At 42.6% G+C, this 17,409-nt stretch overlaps 2 protein-coding genes across 2 annotated transcripts in view; one reads left to right on the forward strand and one right to left on the reverse strand.

Annotated features, from left to right (window-relative positions):
* The first annotated feature begins 3,141 nt into the window (after positions 1–3,141).
* Positions 3,142–5,100, forward strand: LOC108356399 (uncharacterized). The gene is made up of 2 exons (XM_017607513.1): positions 3,142–4,499; positions 4,564–5,100. Exon 1 carries the CDS (start codon positions 3,223–3,225, stop codon positions 4,357–4,359), a length of 1,137 nt encoding a protein of 378 aa, XP_017463002.1. The 5' UTR covers positions 3,142–3,222; the 3' UTR covers positions 4,360–4,499; positions 4,564–5,100.
* Positions 5,101–10,730: 5,630 nt separating this feature from the next.
* Positions 10,731–17,409, reverse strand: part of LOC108356248 (uncharacterized) — a 40,726-nt gene continuing 34,047 nt past the window's right edge. The window contains exon 5 of the mRNA XM_017607385.1: positions 10,731–11,168. The gene's annotated coding sequence lies outside the window, so the exon portion shown is untranslated. The remainder of the gene's footprint in view (positions 11,169–17,409) is intronic.

A 17,409-nucleotide genomic window follows, 5' to 3' on the forward strand; every position in this document is an offset into this window, starting at 1 on the left:
TTGTCAATAACCTTTTCCGTTGCTGGTATATAACGTCTGTATGCTTTTAATGACGCATCGTAGCCTACCAAATTTAAAAAGGCCATTGCACTTTTGGTCCAGTTTTCGTCTTCTTTCATCCGGTATAAACGCATAACATTTAGATCCAAAACACCTGAAGTGTTCGATGCTTGGTTTCGTTCCGAACCAGCTTTCGTATGGTGTATTCTCAATTCCTTTCGCAGGTAGACGATTTTGCACATAATTTGCCATTGTAATTGCTTCTCCCCAAAATTTCTTTTCCATTTTAGCGTCGAAAAGCATGCTGCGTGCCTTCTCAACTAGCGTTCTATTTTTGCGTTCGGCAACCCCGTTTTGTTGTGGGCTGTATGGTGCACTTCTTTGATTTTGTATTCCGTGTTGCTGTAAATAAACCTTAAAATTTTGGCTTAGGTACTCACCACCGTTGTCCGTTCTAATGAACTTTGGTGTCTTGTTGAACATGTTCTTGCACATTTTAACATATTCTCTAAATTCTCAAGGACCTCGGATTTATTCGTCAAAAGATAGATAACAGTGTATTTTGAGTAGTCATCGATCAAAGTGAATATATATCTTTTCCCAGATGGCGACATAGTTTGCATAGGTCCGCATACATCCGAATGAACCAAGTCCAAAATTGTTTTAGCACGGTTTTCTGATTTTTGTGGAAATTTGATTCGGCTCATTTTTCCTTGTTAGCAAATTTCGCAATTTAATTGTTTTTCGTATTCTCTGCCACATGTCTTAAATTGTAGGCCATCAACAAGTTTTCCTGAAGCTAATGATTTCACCACATCAATGTCTATGACCAAGTATACTATGCCACAGATGATTGCAGTTAACTGAGGAATTTTTCACTGTGTATACCTGATTTGGTGTTCGAAGTTTGTATAAATTTCCATCAATATCTGCAACTGCAATTTGTATCTGTCCTTTTTTAATTTCACACTGACGGTCAGTGAAGTTCACTGTATACCCTTTTCCGGCTAAGCGCTTTACTGAGATCAAATTTCCTTTTATGCCCGGAATGTGCAACACATCTGTTATATGTACTGTATTTGTGTCGCCAAGTTTGTTGACGAATTTCACACAAATCGTACCTTTTCCAAGCGCTGTAACCTGTTCCCCGTTTGCAACTAACACTTTTTCACGATGTTCCGCATTGAATTCAGTAAATTGATCTTTGTTTCCAACGATGTGACATGTGGCACCAGAATCTACTACCCACCTATTAATGCTCGATGTAGAAAAAAGATACTGCTCATTGTTAGCACCTTCCGCTAAATTTGCCTTTTGGTTACCTTTTTGTGCTTGTTTTTGCAACCACCTTTTATATTTTCCACAGTTTTTCTTCCAGTGCCCCTTACCTTTGCAAAAATAACATGCAATTTCATCTTTACATGGGGTGTAGAGCAGGTCGCCTCCGCGTGGTGCACCCTGGGTATCGCCAAATAGCCTGCGGCCTCCACGGCCTCTTAACGTGAACGGTAACGACCCTGGCTTCGTCCTCTGACTACGATNTCCAAAATTGTTTTAGCACGGTTTTCTGATTTTTGTGGAAATTTGATTCGGCTCATTTTTCCTTGTTAGCAAATTTCGCAATTTAATTGTTTTTCGTATTCTCTGCCACATGTCTTAAATTGTAGGCCATCAACAAGTTTTCCTGAAGCTAATGATTTCACCACATCAATGTCTATGACCAAGTATACTATGCCACAGATGATTGCAGTTAACTGAGGAATTTTTCACTGTGTATACCTGATTTGGTGTTCGAAGTTTGTATAAATTTCCATCAATATCTGCAACTGCAATTTGTATCTGTCCTTTTTTAATTTCACACTGACGGTCAGTGAAGTTCACTGTATACCCTTTTTCGGCTAAGCGCTTTACTGAGATTAAATTTCCTTTTATGCCCGGAATGTGCAACACATCTGTTATATGTACTGTATTTGTGTCGCCAAGTTTGTTGACGAATTTCACACAAATCGTACCTTTTCCAAGCGCTGTAACCTGTTCCCCGTTTGCAACTAACACTTTTTCACGATGTTCCGCATTGAATTCAGTAAATTGATCTTTGTTTCCAACGATGTGACATGTGGCACCAGAATCTACTACCCACCTATTAATGCTCGATGTAGAAAAAAGATACTGCTCATTGTTAGCACCTTCCGCTAAATTTGCCTTTTGGTTACCTTTTTGTGCTTGTTTTTGCAACCACCTTTTATATTTTCCACAGTTTTTCTTCCAGTGCCCCTTACCTTTGCAAAAATAACATGCAATTTCATCTTTACATGGGGTGTAGAGCAGGTCGCCTCCGCGTGGTGCACCCTGGGTATCGCCAAATAGCCTGCGGCCTCCACGGCCTCTTAACGTGAACGGTAACGACCCTGGCTTCGTCCTCTGACTACGATTCTGAAAACGTTTTGGATTTGTCGATCCCTGAGCTGGTGGTTGTGGTATTCTACCACCTGAGTATGCTGGGGTAACACTCAGCAGAAATGGCTGGTGGGCTAATGCCGCAACTGCCCCCGTCCCGTTAAAACCCTGGCAGGCCTCAGGGTACGTTCCAATTCCCGTCGCCGTTAAGTTGGTGGTGTAGGTGCGGTTGTGAGGACTCCCGTCTTTGCGCTGGTCGGCTCTGAACTCATGACCCCATAAGAGCGTGGGTCGACCCTCGCCATAGTCTTGTTCAGAGGTAGCTATGGGACCATTTAAAGGCGACTACACGCTCGGGTTTTGGATAGCGGCTCTGAGCGGGGACCCAACAGAATATGAAAGGCAACAACAACAACAAAAAAACAATACACCAACAAAAAAATAAGCCTTCGAGGGGTGGCGGGTATCGGAGCCGACCCCCAAAGCCGGCTCATCTGGGGGGGGCTACAGCACCACCTGCGGTATGCGAGGCGAAACCGCCTCGTTCTACAATTTTTACCTCTAGGGGATCCTCAACGGATATTCGCTCGGGGGGTAAGAACGCGTCGAAGCCGACGCACTTAAATGTTTCCGGGGGGGACAGGTGCTGTCGCCACTGGGAGGGCAGGAGTGCCGGAACCGGACACAGTGGGGGTCTCTAGGCAAGGGGCCGGACTGAGAGAGCGATTAAAGGGGGTGCTAGACGGAATCGCCAGCACCAGCGCGGGCTCCTCTCCCAGTCTTCCGGGTCTGTCCTCGAAGGCTCCCTACAAGAAGCCTTCGGGAATGCCTAAACGGCAAATATCGTCGGGCCGAAAGGCTTACTCCGACTGGCGCATGGCTACCAAGATTTTGGAGCGCTATGGCGGTCAAGATGCTTCTCAGCTTACTGAGAAACATTTGAAAACGCTCGAGTGGGCCAAAGGGGTGCTGTGTGGCCGGGATGAGAAGGCTAAGAACCCGACGAAAGGAGACGCGAGTGCGCCTCCTACGGGTCCTAAGAGACAAAGGTCTCAAGAGGGAGAAGGCTCCCACGCAAAAAGACCCAGAAATGGGGTTGCGCCTGCTCTGTTCAGCGAAATCGCTAAGCAGGCGGGATCAACTACCCTGGGGGTCCTCGATCGAGGCAGAGAAGATGGCACCATATCCAGGGAAAACTGGAGGCGCGTGGCAGCAGCCATCTCCTCTGTCTTTCTAAGGGTGGTCAGAGGAAACCCTGGTCCACCTCCGCGCTGTGAGGATGGTGGGTGGCATCATGGCATCCACAAAAGAATTGTATGCGCCGACGAGCGGTCGGCATCGTTATACAAGTCTGCAGTGTCTCTGGTGGGGGAGGTTTGGGAGGGCGCCAAGCTGGAAGCCGTGGAGGAAAAGGATCTTCCTGCCCGCCCGCGGGCCCGTGTCTGGCTCCCCCCCGAGCCCTCCGCACCGGAGGAGATTGAGGAAATCCTCCGTTACTGCAACCCGCAACTGCCCACGCACAACTGGAGGGTTGTCAGATTCGAGGGGTCCGAGGATTCCGAGGAGTCGCATCGGCAAGCGCTGATTCTACTCAATGCGGAATCCCTCGGCCCTCTCGCTGAGTCCAGGGGAGTCATCACCTATGGATTCGAAAGGGTAGTCCTTAGGGTCTACCAATCCGATTCCAGGGGTGATGGCTCTCAACCTCCTGAGGTGCCGGAAGCACGTGAGCCCGCGGCGGAGGAAGCCCCCATGAGCATGGAGGTGGAATCCGTCGTGTCGGGGGCCGAAAGTGCTGAGGATGCCCTCTCAACGGAGGGATCCGTCGTCAGCATCGGACGGTTCTACGACAGGGCGGAGGAAGAGAGGCTCTTAGCCTCAGTAAACGAGGACGTCGAACTGGCGTGGCTGGAGCGGACTTTGGAGGATGAAGATCCTGCAAATAAACCTCCAACATTCTAAGGCGGCGTCCGCAAATCTCCTTATCCACCTTGAGCAAGGTGGAGCCGATGTAGTCCTGATCCAGGAGCCGTGGCTAAGCAGTAGCGGTATCTCCGGGATCAGGACGCCTAATTTCAAGCTGATGGTGCAGAATCAAGCAGGTAGACCAAGATCCTGCATGCTCATCAGAAACGAACTCAAAGCACTAATTCTACCTAATTTCAGCAACGAGGACATTGTGACTGTCAGCCTGGATAGCGGTGCCGGAAAGCTCTGGATCATATCCGCTTACATGGCTCATGATGACGAGGTGGAACCACCTCCATTACTGCTGCGTGAAGCCATAGCCGAAGCGAGGCGACGGAAAGCCGACGTAATTATTGGGTCGGATGCAAATTCACGACACTCGTGCTGGGGAAGCTCAGATATAAATGCAAGAGGTGAGTCACTTTTTGATTATATTCTAAGTGAAGACTTATGTATCTGTAATAGAGGAAACGAACCGACCTTTATCACCGCGGCAAGGCAAGAGGTCCTTGACCTCACCCTAGCCTCGTCTTCTGTAATATCCCGCGTTTCCGACTGGAGGGTTCTTAATGATCACTCCTTTTCGGACCATAGGTATATCCAGTTTTTTCTGGACGAAGATCGTCCCAAAAGTATCCCCTTTAGGAACCTTAGGAGAACAAACTGGGACCTCTATAGTAAAAAACTTCGGGAACTACTCCCAGAGGCCCCCCAGGAGAGCTTAAGCACCGAAGGCTCGATTGATGCTATGGTGGATAAGTTTACATCGGCTTGTAGGAGCGCCATCGAAATCTCATGCCCGCTGAGTAGGCCTGGGGGCAAAGTACGACCAAAATGGTGGACGGTGGAGCTCTCAGAACTCAAGGCGACGAGTAGACGCCTATTCAATAAAGCCAGGAAGAGTGGACAACACTCCGACTGGGAACTCTATAAGATCGGACTAGGCGTCTATAAGTCCGAGATAAGAAAGGCCAAAAGCGAGTCATGGAGAAACTTCTGCGAAGCCGTAGAAGGTTGTAATGAATCATCTCGATTTAGGCGATTCCTTGTGAGGAATCCCGTACCCTTGGGATACCGGAGGGACGAAGAGGGCAACTGGGCGATGAGTGGAGAGGAATCGCTTAAGCTACTCCTTGATACTCATTTCCCAAGAAATTCTGCACCGCGTGAACCCACCGGTGCTGGAAATGGCGAATGCTCTACCTCCTCCTCCGGTGAACTACTGGAGAGGCGCCGACTGCTCTGGGCAATCGACTCTTTTAAGCCCTTCAAGTCCCCTGGACCGGATGGCATCATTCCTGCGCAGCTGCAAAAGGCTGTGGAGATCTCGTGTCGCTGGCTCACCCCTATCTATGCAAGCTGCCTAGAAAGAGGGTACATCCCGGGGGCTTGGGGGTGCGTAAGGGTCACGTTCATCCCCAAAGCAGGAAAGAACTATCATGTATCCCCGAGGGACTTCAGACCTATCAGTCTCTCATCTTTCTTATTGAAGACTTTTGAGAGACTCATTGACCTGCGCATAAGAAACAGGATTCCTCGAGAGAGTTTTAGCCCCTCTCAGCACGCCTACCTGAAAGGTAGATCCATGGAATCTGCCCTGCACTCAATCGTAAACATTATAGAGGGGTCTCTTAACAACAAAGATTTTGTAGTGGGTACCTTCCTTGATATCGAGGGGGCTTTCAATAATGTCCTTCCCGGGGCGATAATAAGAGCCCTTACTAAGCTCGGAGTCGAGAGCTACCTAGTAAGGCTCATCTCTCACATGCTGCACGACAGAACTGTCACAGCGGAATTGGGCAACGCCTCTGATCAGCGTAAAGTTGGCAGAGGCACCCCGCAGTGAGGCGTCCTTTCACCCTTCCTCTGGATAATCGTGATAAACGACGTCCTGGAGGAATTGAAAAGGACTGAATGCCGGGTTATTGCCTACGCGGATGACGTGGCACTCATCGTCAGAGGAAAGTTCTTGAACACTCTCTACGATCTTATGCAAGGGTACCTAAACAGGGTCACAAATTGGTCCGCTAGCTGCGGGCTTGCTGTCAATCCTGGAAAGACGGAGCTCGTTCTTTTTACCAGGAGGTACAAAAAGCCTCAGGCCCAGCTCCCCCCGATAGGGGATGTTCCACTTGTCCTCTCTGACAGGGTCAAATTCTTGGGCGTGATCCTGGACGGGAAGTTGTCATGGAAACCTAATATCGAGGAACGAGTGAGGAAGGCATCGGTGGCCCTCTACTGCTGCAAGAATGCCATAGGGAAGAGATGGGGCCTCTCCCCAAAAGTGATGCACTGGCTGTATGAAACCATAATTAAGCCAATAATGTTGTATGGGGTCATCGTCCGGGGGAGTTCACTGGAAAAGACCACTCATGTCAGGAAGCTAGAGCGCGTGCAAAGGGCAGCCCTCGTTGGGATCAGCGGGGCGCTCGGAACCACTCCAACCTTAGCGCAGAATGCTATGCTCAATGTCGCACCTGTCGACATTTCGGGCAATGTAGCGGCGGTCCGCTCAGCCATTAGGCTCAAAAGCTCTGGGTTCTCTTTCAATCCAGCGCACGGGCACTCGACGATTCTCGAAAGCTTCGACTTCGTGCCGAAAGAAATGGACCGGAGTCACCCGAGGCTGGCCCCTAAAGGATCCTTCTCCACGCACATCCCCTCAAGGGATGAATGGAAGAAGGGTAGTCTCTGGAGAAGAGGTCCAATAAACATCTTTACAGACGGATGGAAGGTAGAGTTGGAGGAGGTGTCTACTGTCAGGAACTCTCAGTAGATCTTACTTTCAAACTGCCGGATCTCTGCAGCGTCTTTCAGGCAGAGGTGGCCGCTATAAAAGAGGCAGCCGATTGGCTATGCACCAATGTACTGTCAACAAGGAGGTTAAATATATACACTGATAGCCAAGCGGCAATCAGGGCGCTGGGATCGCTAATGGTGTACAAAACTGGTTGGCTGGCCAACCTGGCTTCTCTCTCAACTGCCTCGGAATACTTCCAGATCAAGCTGATCTGGGTCCCGGGGCATAGTGATATCGCGGGAAACTGCAGGGCTGATGAACTGGCCAGGCAGGGCACCCTTGAGGCCATCACCTCGGACAGGGAGGACATTGGAGTTCCGTTGGCCACCTGTGGCCTGCTTTGGACAGATGGCCTTACGGTCGGCTCAGCGAGCGCTGGGAAAAAACCCCGACTTGCAAAGTTGCAAGATCCTTCTGGCCGGTTGTGGACCGCAGGCGGTCAAGGGAGCTACTGCAGCTGGCTAAGCGTCAGCTCTCGATTTTCACAGGCGTACTGACCGGACACTGTCCAATGGGAACCCACGCGTTGCGACTCAATATCGTCACGGATCCCTACTGCCGCAGTTGCCTGGAAGACGATGTGGAATCATCTCAGCACTTCCTACTCAACTGCCCGGCATTCGCTAGATTACGGTTCAAGCATCTCGGTGCGCATTTCATCGACTCTCCCGAGGGACTCTCCGGAGTGGACATCAGCTGTTTGAAGAACTTTATTATGAGCACCCAGCGCTTCTTGTAATTTTTACGCAGTTACCGTTCAAACGAATTTCTCCCTTATGTAATGTGGTATCACAATGGACAACCAAATGTCTAAGTGAGTCCCCTTTGCGGGTCTGCCACCGTAACCTAACCTAACCATCTTTATGTCTCAATGAACTGACTTTTAGTGCAGTTGCATCTTTGTTACCTTCTTGTTGCCTTTCTTCACGGCGCTTATATTCGTCAATTAATTTTGAAGTAATTAAGCTCACTGTCAAATCCTTTTCTTCACGTACTTCGAGTGCAGTTATCAATGGACCATAACTTGATGGTAAAGACCCAAGCAATGTTGCACTCATGAACACTTCTGGTTTCAAATCGGTACCTAAAGCCTTCAATTTTTGGTACATAGTATTGACATGCGTTTCGACATTTCCACCTTCTTCCAGTCGCTGTTTCATGATGGTACGTAGAATATTAACGCGATTGCTTGTACTGTTTTTCTCGTAAATTTCTTTCAACTTAGCCCATGCTTCTTTTGCCGTCTCACAATTTCGAATGTGTTGAATTTGATCGTATTCTAAGTTAAGTGCGATTGTCGTGTGTGCCTTCTCATCTTTTTCCAGCCATGCTGTCGTTTTTGAAACCAGTGGATCATCAATTATCGCACCCCAGACACCTTTTTCTTTAATCAGTCTTTCGATCTTGTACCGCCAATTGAAATAATTATTGCTGTTTTATTTATTAATTGCATATCTCGATTCTGACGCCATTTTTGTCTGCTTTTCTTATAACCTTTTACAACACGTGTAAATTAATTATCTCGAATTTATTTCCTTATTTTCCAAAAATATTACTGCCATGCAATGTGGGGAGGCCCATAGCCTGTAGTCTTTAATAAGGATTGGGCAATAATACTTTGGATTAAACGCGATTATGTTGGATAAATTCCTTTTGCCTTTAATAAGAAAACGTGTGTTGTGTGTTGTACAAAATTCAGATAAAAAAGGAAATAGGCTAAGAATAATACAATTGAAGTTGAATCATATGGAATGAATGGAAAATGAAACATTACAGTATGTACAGAGTCTTACATCATTTTAACTTAATTAATACTAATGCCATTTGAATGCGCATGCAGTACGTGATCTCCAATAAACTATTCCATAAAATCGTCGAAATCGGTTCACTAAAACATCTAGCTCCCATACAACTGATTGATCAGAGACGTTGTTTTGCGTTATAACTCCTCCAATAGAGCAGGTAAAAATTTAGTATAGGTTCACTTTTACTTATAGCTAACATACAATTATTTTATTCAGATATGAAGTTAGAGTTATAGCGCAAAAACATATATCTGAGTAATTAGTTGTATTGGAGCTATATGTTAATGTGAACCTATTTCGATAATTTTAAGGAATAATTAAGGTAATATTAAAAAAACTGTTATGTGCAAAATTTTTGTAAAATAACTTCAAAACTGAGGGAGCTATTTATAAAATAGTTAAAATTTAATCAAATTTTCAAGTACCGTTATCTCGAAAACCGGAGCCAATCTGGTAAAACGGGGTATCCCATTGAATTTAGAACGTCCCAATTAAGTGAGTTCAGCTTTCAAAATCTTTGCTCAAAGTTTACAACTTGAACAGCGTAATTTGAACCCAGCTTATTCTTTTGTTTTCTATTTCATGTTTATTCCTCGTCTTACTTTTGAAGCACTTGATGAAAATTAATTACACTTATATTAATCGATTTATTAAGAGATTACGAATAAAATGATATATAAAACATAGGTGTGCTCACAAATTTAAAAATTCAAATTTTTATTTTGAAAGTGTACCAATATTTTAGATTTGCCCATATGCGAACGGCAAAGCATTAAAGTAAGTTTACATATAAATATAATCTCAATCAAAGCTCGTTAGCTGTCAAATTGGTTGTCCTTGTTATTTTCACAACTCGAGGAAAACTTAAGCTTCTTCTCTTTGCCACCGTGGTCACTTTTTTCTACTACACACATTTAAATATATTTTAAATTAATATTTTATTAAAAAAAAAAATAAAAAGGTTTTTAATGTACCACGCTTTTATAAATGGACTTAAAAGTAGAAAATAGTATTTCTCAGTCCCACAGAATTTGTTTTGATCACTTTTGATTTGGAAATTTTAGCAAAGGTCATTATAAACAATTTATGTGATTGAAAACGAAAAACGAGGAGCGCATGCAATACAAAGATAATTTAATTGACAATAGTCAAACTATATAACATAGACCTACAATTTCTACAGCGAATATACAAAATTTGAGATCGAAATTAAGCGATCGTTATTCATATACTCACATACATACATATATTAATTTTCAAATCAATTCAAGTCTATTACATGCTCCCCACGCTTTTCATTTTCAATCTCATAAATTGTTTATAATCACTTTTGCTAAAATTTCAAAATCAAAAGTTATCAAAACAAATTCTATGGGACTGAGAAATACTATTTTCTACTTTTTAGTCCATTTATAAAAGCGTGGCATATTAAAAAGTTTTTTTATTTTTTATTTTATTTATTTTCTATATTTCATTAAGCAGACAATTTTCTGAAAACAAAAACTTACTTCCCAAAGCTAAGCGTCTTGAAAGAAAAATCGATGATAGGCAATTTGCAAAGTGTGAGTGTATTGGTAAAAAAGTGTGAGTGTATGCAACTTGAAACGAATTCAGTATTTTTTTTTTATTGAAATGCATAAAATGTCTGATTTTGTATTTTCACACACAAAAAAAAAATGTTTGATATGAATGGAATAAATCTCAGAGGTATTAATATATTTCACAAAAGTTTTTTATACAATACGTTAATTATTTTATTTAAAGGCGCTAATTTGTTTTGTTTAATCTTAAAGATTGGTATGAACGGTTAACCAATACTGTAAACAATAATATATGTAGTTTTAGTTTTACAACGGTTTTATCAACATGCAATGTTGTGTGTCCAGTCACTTTCAATGTTGCGTGTCCAGAAACTTTCAATGTTGTGTGTCCAGACAGCTATAAAAGCTTTGCTTTGCAAGGTTCCTATAATCCTATAAAGTCTAGACATCAACCTCGGTGGTTCGCACTATCCATCAAGTGGCCCGTATGAAACTCCGATGAAGCCACCTCCCCGGGATTGCTTTCGCATTTCATCAGAGAGGGGCCATGGCATACAGAATGCCTCACTCCATAACGCCATTTCCGTATTCACCCATCCACATTTGTGATAAGGGGTTCAGGAGCGTTTTGCCGTCTGTGCTTCGGGAAGAGATTCCCTGTGGAGTAAAAAACAAGAGTAAAACACAATTAATGTCAATTACTTCATTTATTTCACTGATTAAAGCCTCTCTCTATCCGGCGGCGTTGTTCCCTTGCTCTAAGCTCAGTCATTATTTCTTTACTGACAGATTTCACTCCGTCCCAGACCTTAATGTCATTTATCATGTATGATAGCAAGTTTTCAGGACTCGGACTAGTCAGAACCAAATCTTTTAATTTGTTTCTTTTAGCGGAAAAAGGAGGGCATGCAAAGACTATATGCTCTGCAGTTTCCGGTACATTTCCACATGAACCACACGCCATTGTTTCATCATGACCATACTTGCACAAGTACTGACTGAAACAGCCATGCCCACTCAACAGTTGGGTCATATAAAAATCTACTTCGCCCTGTGATCTGCTCAGCCAGGCTTCGATGCTCGGGATGAGTCAGAAGGTCCAGCGACCCGACGAAGACGCTTCCCACCGTTGTTGCCATTGGGCGAGGCTTTTTCGGCGTTCGGCCGCGATCTCGTGCTTAAAGAGGGCTCTGCCTTTGGATCGGGAGGTCAAGTAGGTGCGCTGGATCTCGCTAGCCATTAGATCAACAGGCATTATACCAGCAATCACACTGGCGGCATCATGCGAAACTGTCTGGAAAGCACTACATATACGTAGGGCACTAAGCCGGAAAGTCGAGTTTAACTTATTAGCGTACGATTTATGTTTGAGTGCATGTCCCCAAACAGGGGCCGCATACATAACAACCGATTGTGTTACTGATGACGGAACTTTGAGGAACACCTCTGGTAACGACATAATCCTTCGTACCTGCATCAGTACTATAATAAAGAACTCTATTACATAGATAGCTACTTATTACGTTTATCAAATATCCCGGGGTGCTGATCGAATTCAGCGCACTAATAATATGCGGCCAGCCTAGTGAGTTGAACGCATTCTTAACATCTAGGGTTACTACCGCGCAGTATTCTTTTGAGCCGTTTTTCCAGCGTTTACCTTTTATTGCTTCTTCGGCTATGTCAGTGACTCTACGTATTGTGTCGACTGTTGACCTACCTTTTCGAAAACCATACTGTGCATCAGACAAACAATGCGTAGAATCAATATGCTTCCATAGACGGTCACAGATGATACGCTCCAACAACTTACCTAAAGTATCAATCATGCACAGGGGTCTAGGAGCTAGGTTCCCCCAGCGGTTTGCTAATCTTTGGGAGTAGGACCAGCCTCTGCCTTTTCCATCTATTCGGAAATATACCGTCTTGAAAGCATCTATTAAAAACTTTCGAAAATACTGATGGGGTTGTATCCACTGCCGCTTTAATGGCAATATTTGGGATACCATCAGGACCGGGAGCCTTGTTGTTTTTTAATCGTTTGGCCGCACTTTCAATTTCCTCCTTCTTTACAGGAGGAACACAGGCATTTGCCATAGCATCCGTCCGCGGAAAATAGTCTCTACTACTTCTTTAAGCAACGTCGGGCATGTTGGCATCTGCATTTGGCTAGCTTTGAACCTTTTCATTACCACTTTATAGGCGCCGCCCCAAGGATACTCATCAATTTCATTACAAAGTTCCTTGAAACAATCTCTTTTGCTAGTTTTTATAGCATCTTTTAATTTCTTTCGCAATGATTTAAAACTATACCTTAGTTCATCCGACCTTATTCTTTGGAATTTTCTTCTAGCTTTATTGCATTGTGGCCGTAACGACGTTATTTCAACCGTCCGCCAGTATACGGGTCTCCGGTCGTTTCTGCGGACCTTTCTACTCATAGAAGAATCGCATGCCTTGATAAGACTTTTAGTGAGGGCTTCTGAGAGGATTTCTGCATTCCCCCGCATATTCATAACGCTGCTTATTTCGCTAATTACTAATTTAAACATATTTATATCAAATGATTTTGTGCACCAACTACTTACATCACTTTGGACGTTTTGACGAGACACTGTAATTGTACTTTTTATTTCAATTATTATAGATAAGTGGTCACTGTGCGTATACCTATCGCTTAGCTTCCACGTGGTTTTTGTCAATAATGGAGCCTCTGCCGTTTTTCTCAAACGTGTTTCTGTTGCCTGTATTCAATAGAAGCAGGTCCAGGGAAGCAAATGCTCTTAGCAAGGCATGACCTCGATTATTTGTTCTACTGCTGCCCCATTCTAAAGCACAAGCATTGAAACCTCCAGCTATTACTTTTGGAGAATACATCGTGGCATCTTGCACAAGTCTTAGTAACAATTCAAATTCCTGCTGACTGAGGCTCGGTGGTGCATAGCTACGGTGACCATCCGTCCTTTATTTTAAAGGACAGTCCTTTATTTTAACCCCCTGTTCTTTATAATTTTTTTCAAAATAAAGGACACCTTTTGTCCTTTATTTCTTAAACTGTCCTTTAAATCGGCTCTGCATTTTTCAGAGGTAAATTTTTAAACGCAGAATATGAAAAATAAAAATCCATTATAAAATATAATGAAAACCTTCGCCAGTTGTCTTCGCACCCGACTTAAGGGTTTCTATTTAATCGGTTATCTTTGTACAATCTACAAAGCACAGGGAAAGTTGTGCCCAGGATCGTCTTGTACGTTGAGTTTCCAGTTCCATTGGAAGAGAACAGTAAACCCCTGCTACACAGTGGTTCAAAGCCGGCATTTAGTGTTCGTAATTCACTGCCTTCATTTTTCACTTCATTTGATTACTTATAATTTTTTTATGAAAGCTTACAATATTTGCAATGGACCAGTTGAGCCTGATTTCTGAATTTTTATTTATTATATATATTATATAAAATTTTTTTGGTACAAAATGCAGAAAAAGTAGTAGTTTTGAAAAAAATGTATTCTCATGTTCCAGGTAATAAATGTTAGATCACAGAAAGTTCAAAACAATTGTATGGTTCACCCAAAACAAAAAAAAGTACACAAAAAATTTGGAAATGTTATAAAAAAATTTTCACCAAAATAATTTTTTTTTTGCTTTTCAGTAAAAAGTGGTTTAAAAATTAAGGCTAGGGTGGATTATGACCATTAAATTCCAATTTTGAACCACTGTGTGCTGGCTTCGTCTCGCAGTATGAATTATGATAAACGCATTTTGGTAGCAAGGGAATGAGAAGTCCTTGAAAAGGATTTGGCTTCATTTTTCGCTACAGCAGGGGAACTTGTACAATTAAATAATATAATCAACTGATAAATATTTGATTTAAATTACGATATGGGTAAGGTACTTTTATCATATAAGTTGTATTCCCAAATCATTTTGAAAAAAATGTCCTTTATTTTACGATGGTTAATATGGTCACCGTATACATAGCAGCTGTAAATATAGATCCCGTCGATCTTTCTTTTAACAAAAAACTCATGACTGCTAGGTTTGCCACTAATGCCTTTTTTCCGCAAACCCATATCGCGGCCTTCTTTTTATGATCAGAGATCCAAGTACCTTGGTTAGGTTTCTTGTACTGTTCACTTAGGATTGCTACATCAATGCTTTCCTCAATAATTGTCTGACAGAGCAGCTGCTGGGCAGCTTCGCAGTGGTTTAAGTTTAGCTGCAGCAACTTCATATCTTTGCTCTTTTTTTTACCGCACGCTGAAAGAATGGACCCTGCTTGCCACCAGCAATATGGCTTTTATTATAGCCTTAGCTATATCTTCTTTTGTGATGATCTCATCTAGATCATGTATCTATCGAGGTTACCTTGGATAGAGCTTTTATTTCCGCTTCATTTCCCAGCAGATTTTGCACGACCTTCTTAAAAAGTTCTGTATTTTCCTCGTATACATGATTGAGTTCGAGCAGCATTACTCCTTTGGCAGTTTTGCGTACTCTTTTGACTTGCTCGCCAAGCTTTTTTAAGTCAGCACTGCTTTTTACTGTTTTCAGCATATCGCTGTAAGACATGTCGCCTACCTTCTTGATAACAATGGCATTCGGTTTAACCGGTTTAGGGTTTGGCTTAGCCTTATTAGACTTTTTGCCTTTTTTCACGATCCAATCGCCGGGGGCTGTTTGGTTAGTGTTAGCCAAAATATCTCTATAGGACACCATTGTTTTCCCTTCGCCATTATTTTGGCTTGTAGCCACTTCGATAACTCCGGGCCGCTTTGCCGGGTTAACCTCACTAGTCGCGGGGTCTTCGAGGCCTCTTTTAGGAGTATTTTTTTACCTTTTTAAAGGGTGGAGAAGTTTGAGTGGCTTTACATCTGTGGGACTCCTTTGCCACTCCTTTATTGCACTTTAACGACTTCACTTCCTCGTATAATATCACGATTTCATCCACCAAGTCTCTCATCGGTTGATGTATGGAGCGTCTGGGAAGTGCCATCATCTCAACGAGGCTACTCAGCTTATTACCTAATATGAGCAACGCATCGTTTTTCTGCACATTGTGACTTTTTGCTGCCATGTTTACCCCTATTTCTATGCAATCACGGCTGAGATCTAGGGGAGAGGATCGTGCTCCTTCCGGTGCTGGAGCGTTAGGCGACGAACTCATTCGCGCATACCTACCTGCATCCACGACTGGTGACCTCAAGATCTTGCCACCCCTTTTAAAAGGATCTGGAAAATTTTCTCCCTTCTCCATATTTTATTTGCGGCCCTTTCTGGTGAGTTGGCATCACCTTATAAAGGGTAGCTTTTGACTCAGAGCTTTAAGCTGAGCGCTGGAAGCTCAAGCCTAGAGCTTTGAACTGAAGCTTTCAGTCGCTTTAAGATATAGCTTTTTAAAGCTTTTAACCTTAGGTTAAAGGTTTAAGTTCTGCACACAGCAAGCAGTTCACTGCTGTCAAAATCAGCTGTTTGGCCGGCGCCAAAAGGGATCCCCTTTGCTTATTTTGTATTTATATACTTATTCATTTCAATGATTATAATTAGTACAATAAGATGTCTTATCTTTTATAGTACAACAAACAATAATTATTACAAACAAAGGACATACGAATACAATAACGTCTATATGATTCCCTTATTACAAGTATGTATATATAAATTAAAAATATAGAGGGAAATACAAATAAAAAAATAATTAAATAGTAAGGTTACAAAGTTAATGGAGAAGTAGCTTACTTTTATTATAGATAGTCAGTTAAAAAAAAGAAAAGAAATTATAATAATTATTATATGCCAAATTTAAGTTTTATTAACAGAGAAATAACTATAAAGAAGTCGCCTATAGTTGTTTTGGTTGAGTGTTTCTAATAGTAGCCGGAATAGAATTCCACATACGTACGGTGTTGACAAAAAACAGTCTTGTGGAGGGTACATAATTAAAACTGGGTACAGTTGAGGTACAAGAACGGACAGATTTACTAAATACAAGCTTTTCATACAAATCTGACGGTGTTTTTACTGACATCAGACGGAAAAGGAAAATGCAACTTCTAGCCTTCTGATAATCAAGAATATTACAGCCTAAAAAACGAGACCTCCAAGTAAATATATGGTCAAACCAGCGCAAGCCATAAACATAACGTGTGACGTGATTAAAAGCAATTTCAATTTTATGAGCAGATCTAGAATAAACTAACTCTGAGTAGGTTATAAGTGGCAGTATGAGTTGGATGGCAAGTTTTCTTCTAATGTGGTCGATACCAGTAAGGCTGGAGTTAATTACAAAGCCAAGATAAGTGATTTTACTCACAGACTTTATTGGAGTGTTCCCAATGCATATTGCAGGAATTTTAAAGCACGAAACATTTTTCTTCGCAATGGGCAACACGTACGACTTTGCAGCATTGAGACAGAGGCCATTGTTATTCGCCCAGTGCAACAAACATGATAAGTCGCTATTTATTTTAAAACACAGATCACTTGTATCAGTAAAGCTACTCGACAAATACAGCTGAATATCATCAGCATATGCATGCATACTTACAAATTTACATACATGGAACACATCATTAACAAAGAGACTAAATAGTAAAGGACCAAGTATTGAGCCTTGGGGAACACCACTGGTTATTCTTCTTGGCTGAGAAACTCCTTGTCCCGTGCAAACATACTGGGTTCAGACAGAGCAGCGTTAGTTGACTTTTGTCAAAAGGTATGCGTATGTTATCTAGTATTTTTATACCCGAGCGCACTTGTGCACAAGGGTATATTAATTTTTTTCACATAACGGTTGTTTGTAACAGCCAAAACGAATCGAGATAGATATAGACAAATGTATACATAAATGATCAGGATGAAAAAAGAAATCGATTAAGCCATGTCTGTCTGTCCGTCCGTC

The sequence above is a fragment of the Rhagoletis zephyria genome, unplaced genomic scaffold (assembly GCF_001687245.7).
Source record: "Rhagoletis zephyria isolate East Lansing unplaced genomic scaffold, Rhagoletis_zephyria_1.1 Rzeph_scaffold_00171, whole genome shotgun sequence".
Taxonomy (NCBI): Eukaryota; Metazoa; Arthropoda; class Insecta; order Diptera; family Tephritidae; genus Rhagoletis; species Rhagoletis zephyria.

Coding starts and splice junctions, on each gene's coding strand:
- LOC108356399 (XM_017607513.1), top strand. CDS start 3,223: ATGCCTAAACGGCAAATATCGTCGGGCCGAAAGGCTTACTCCGACTGG.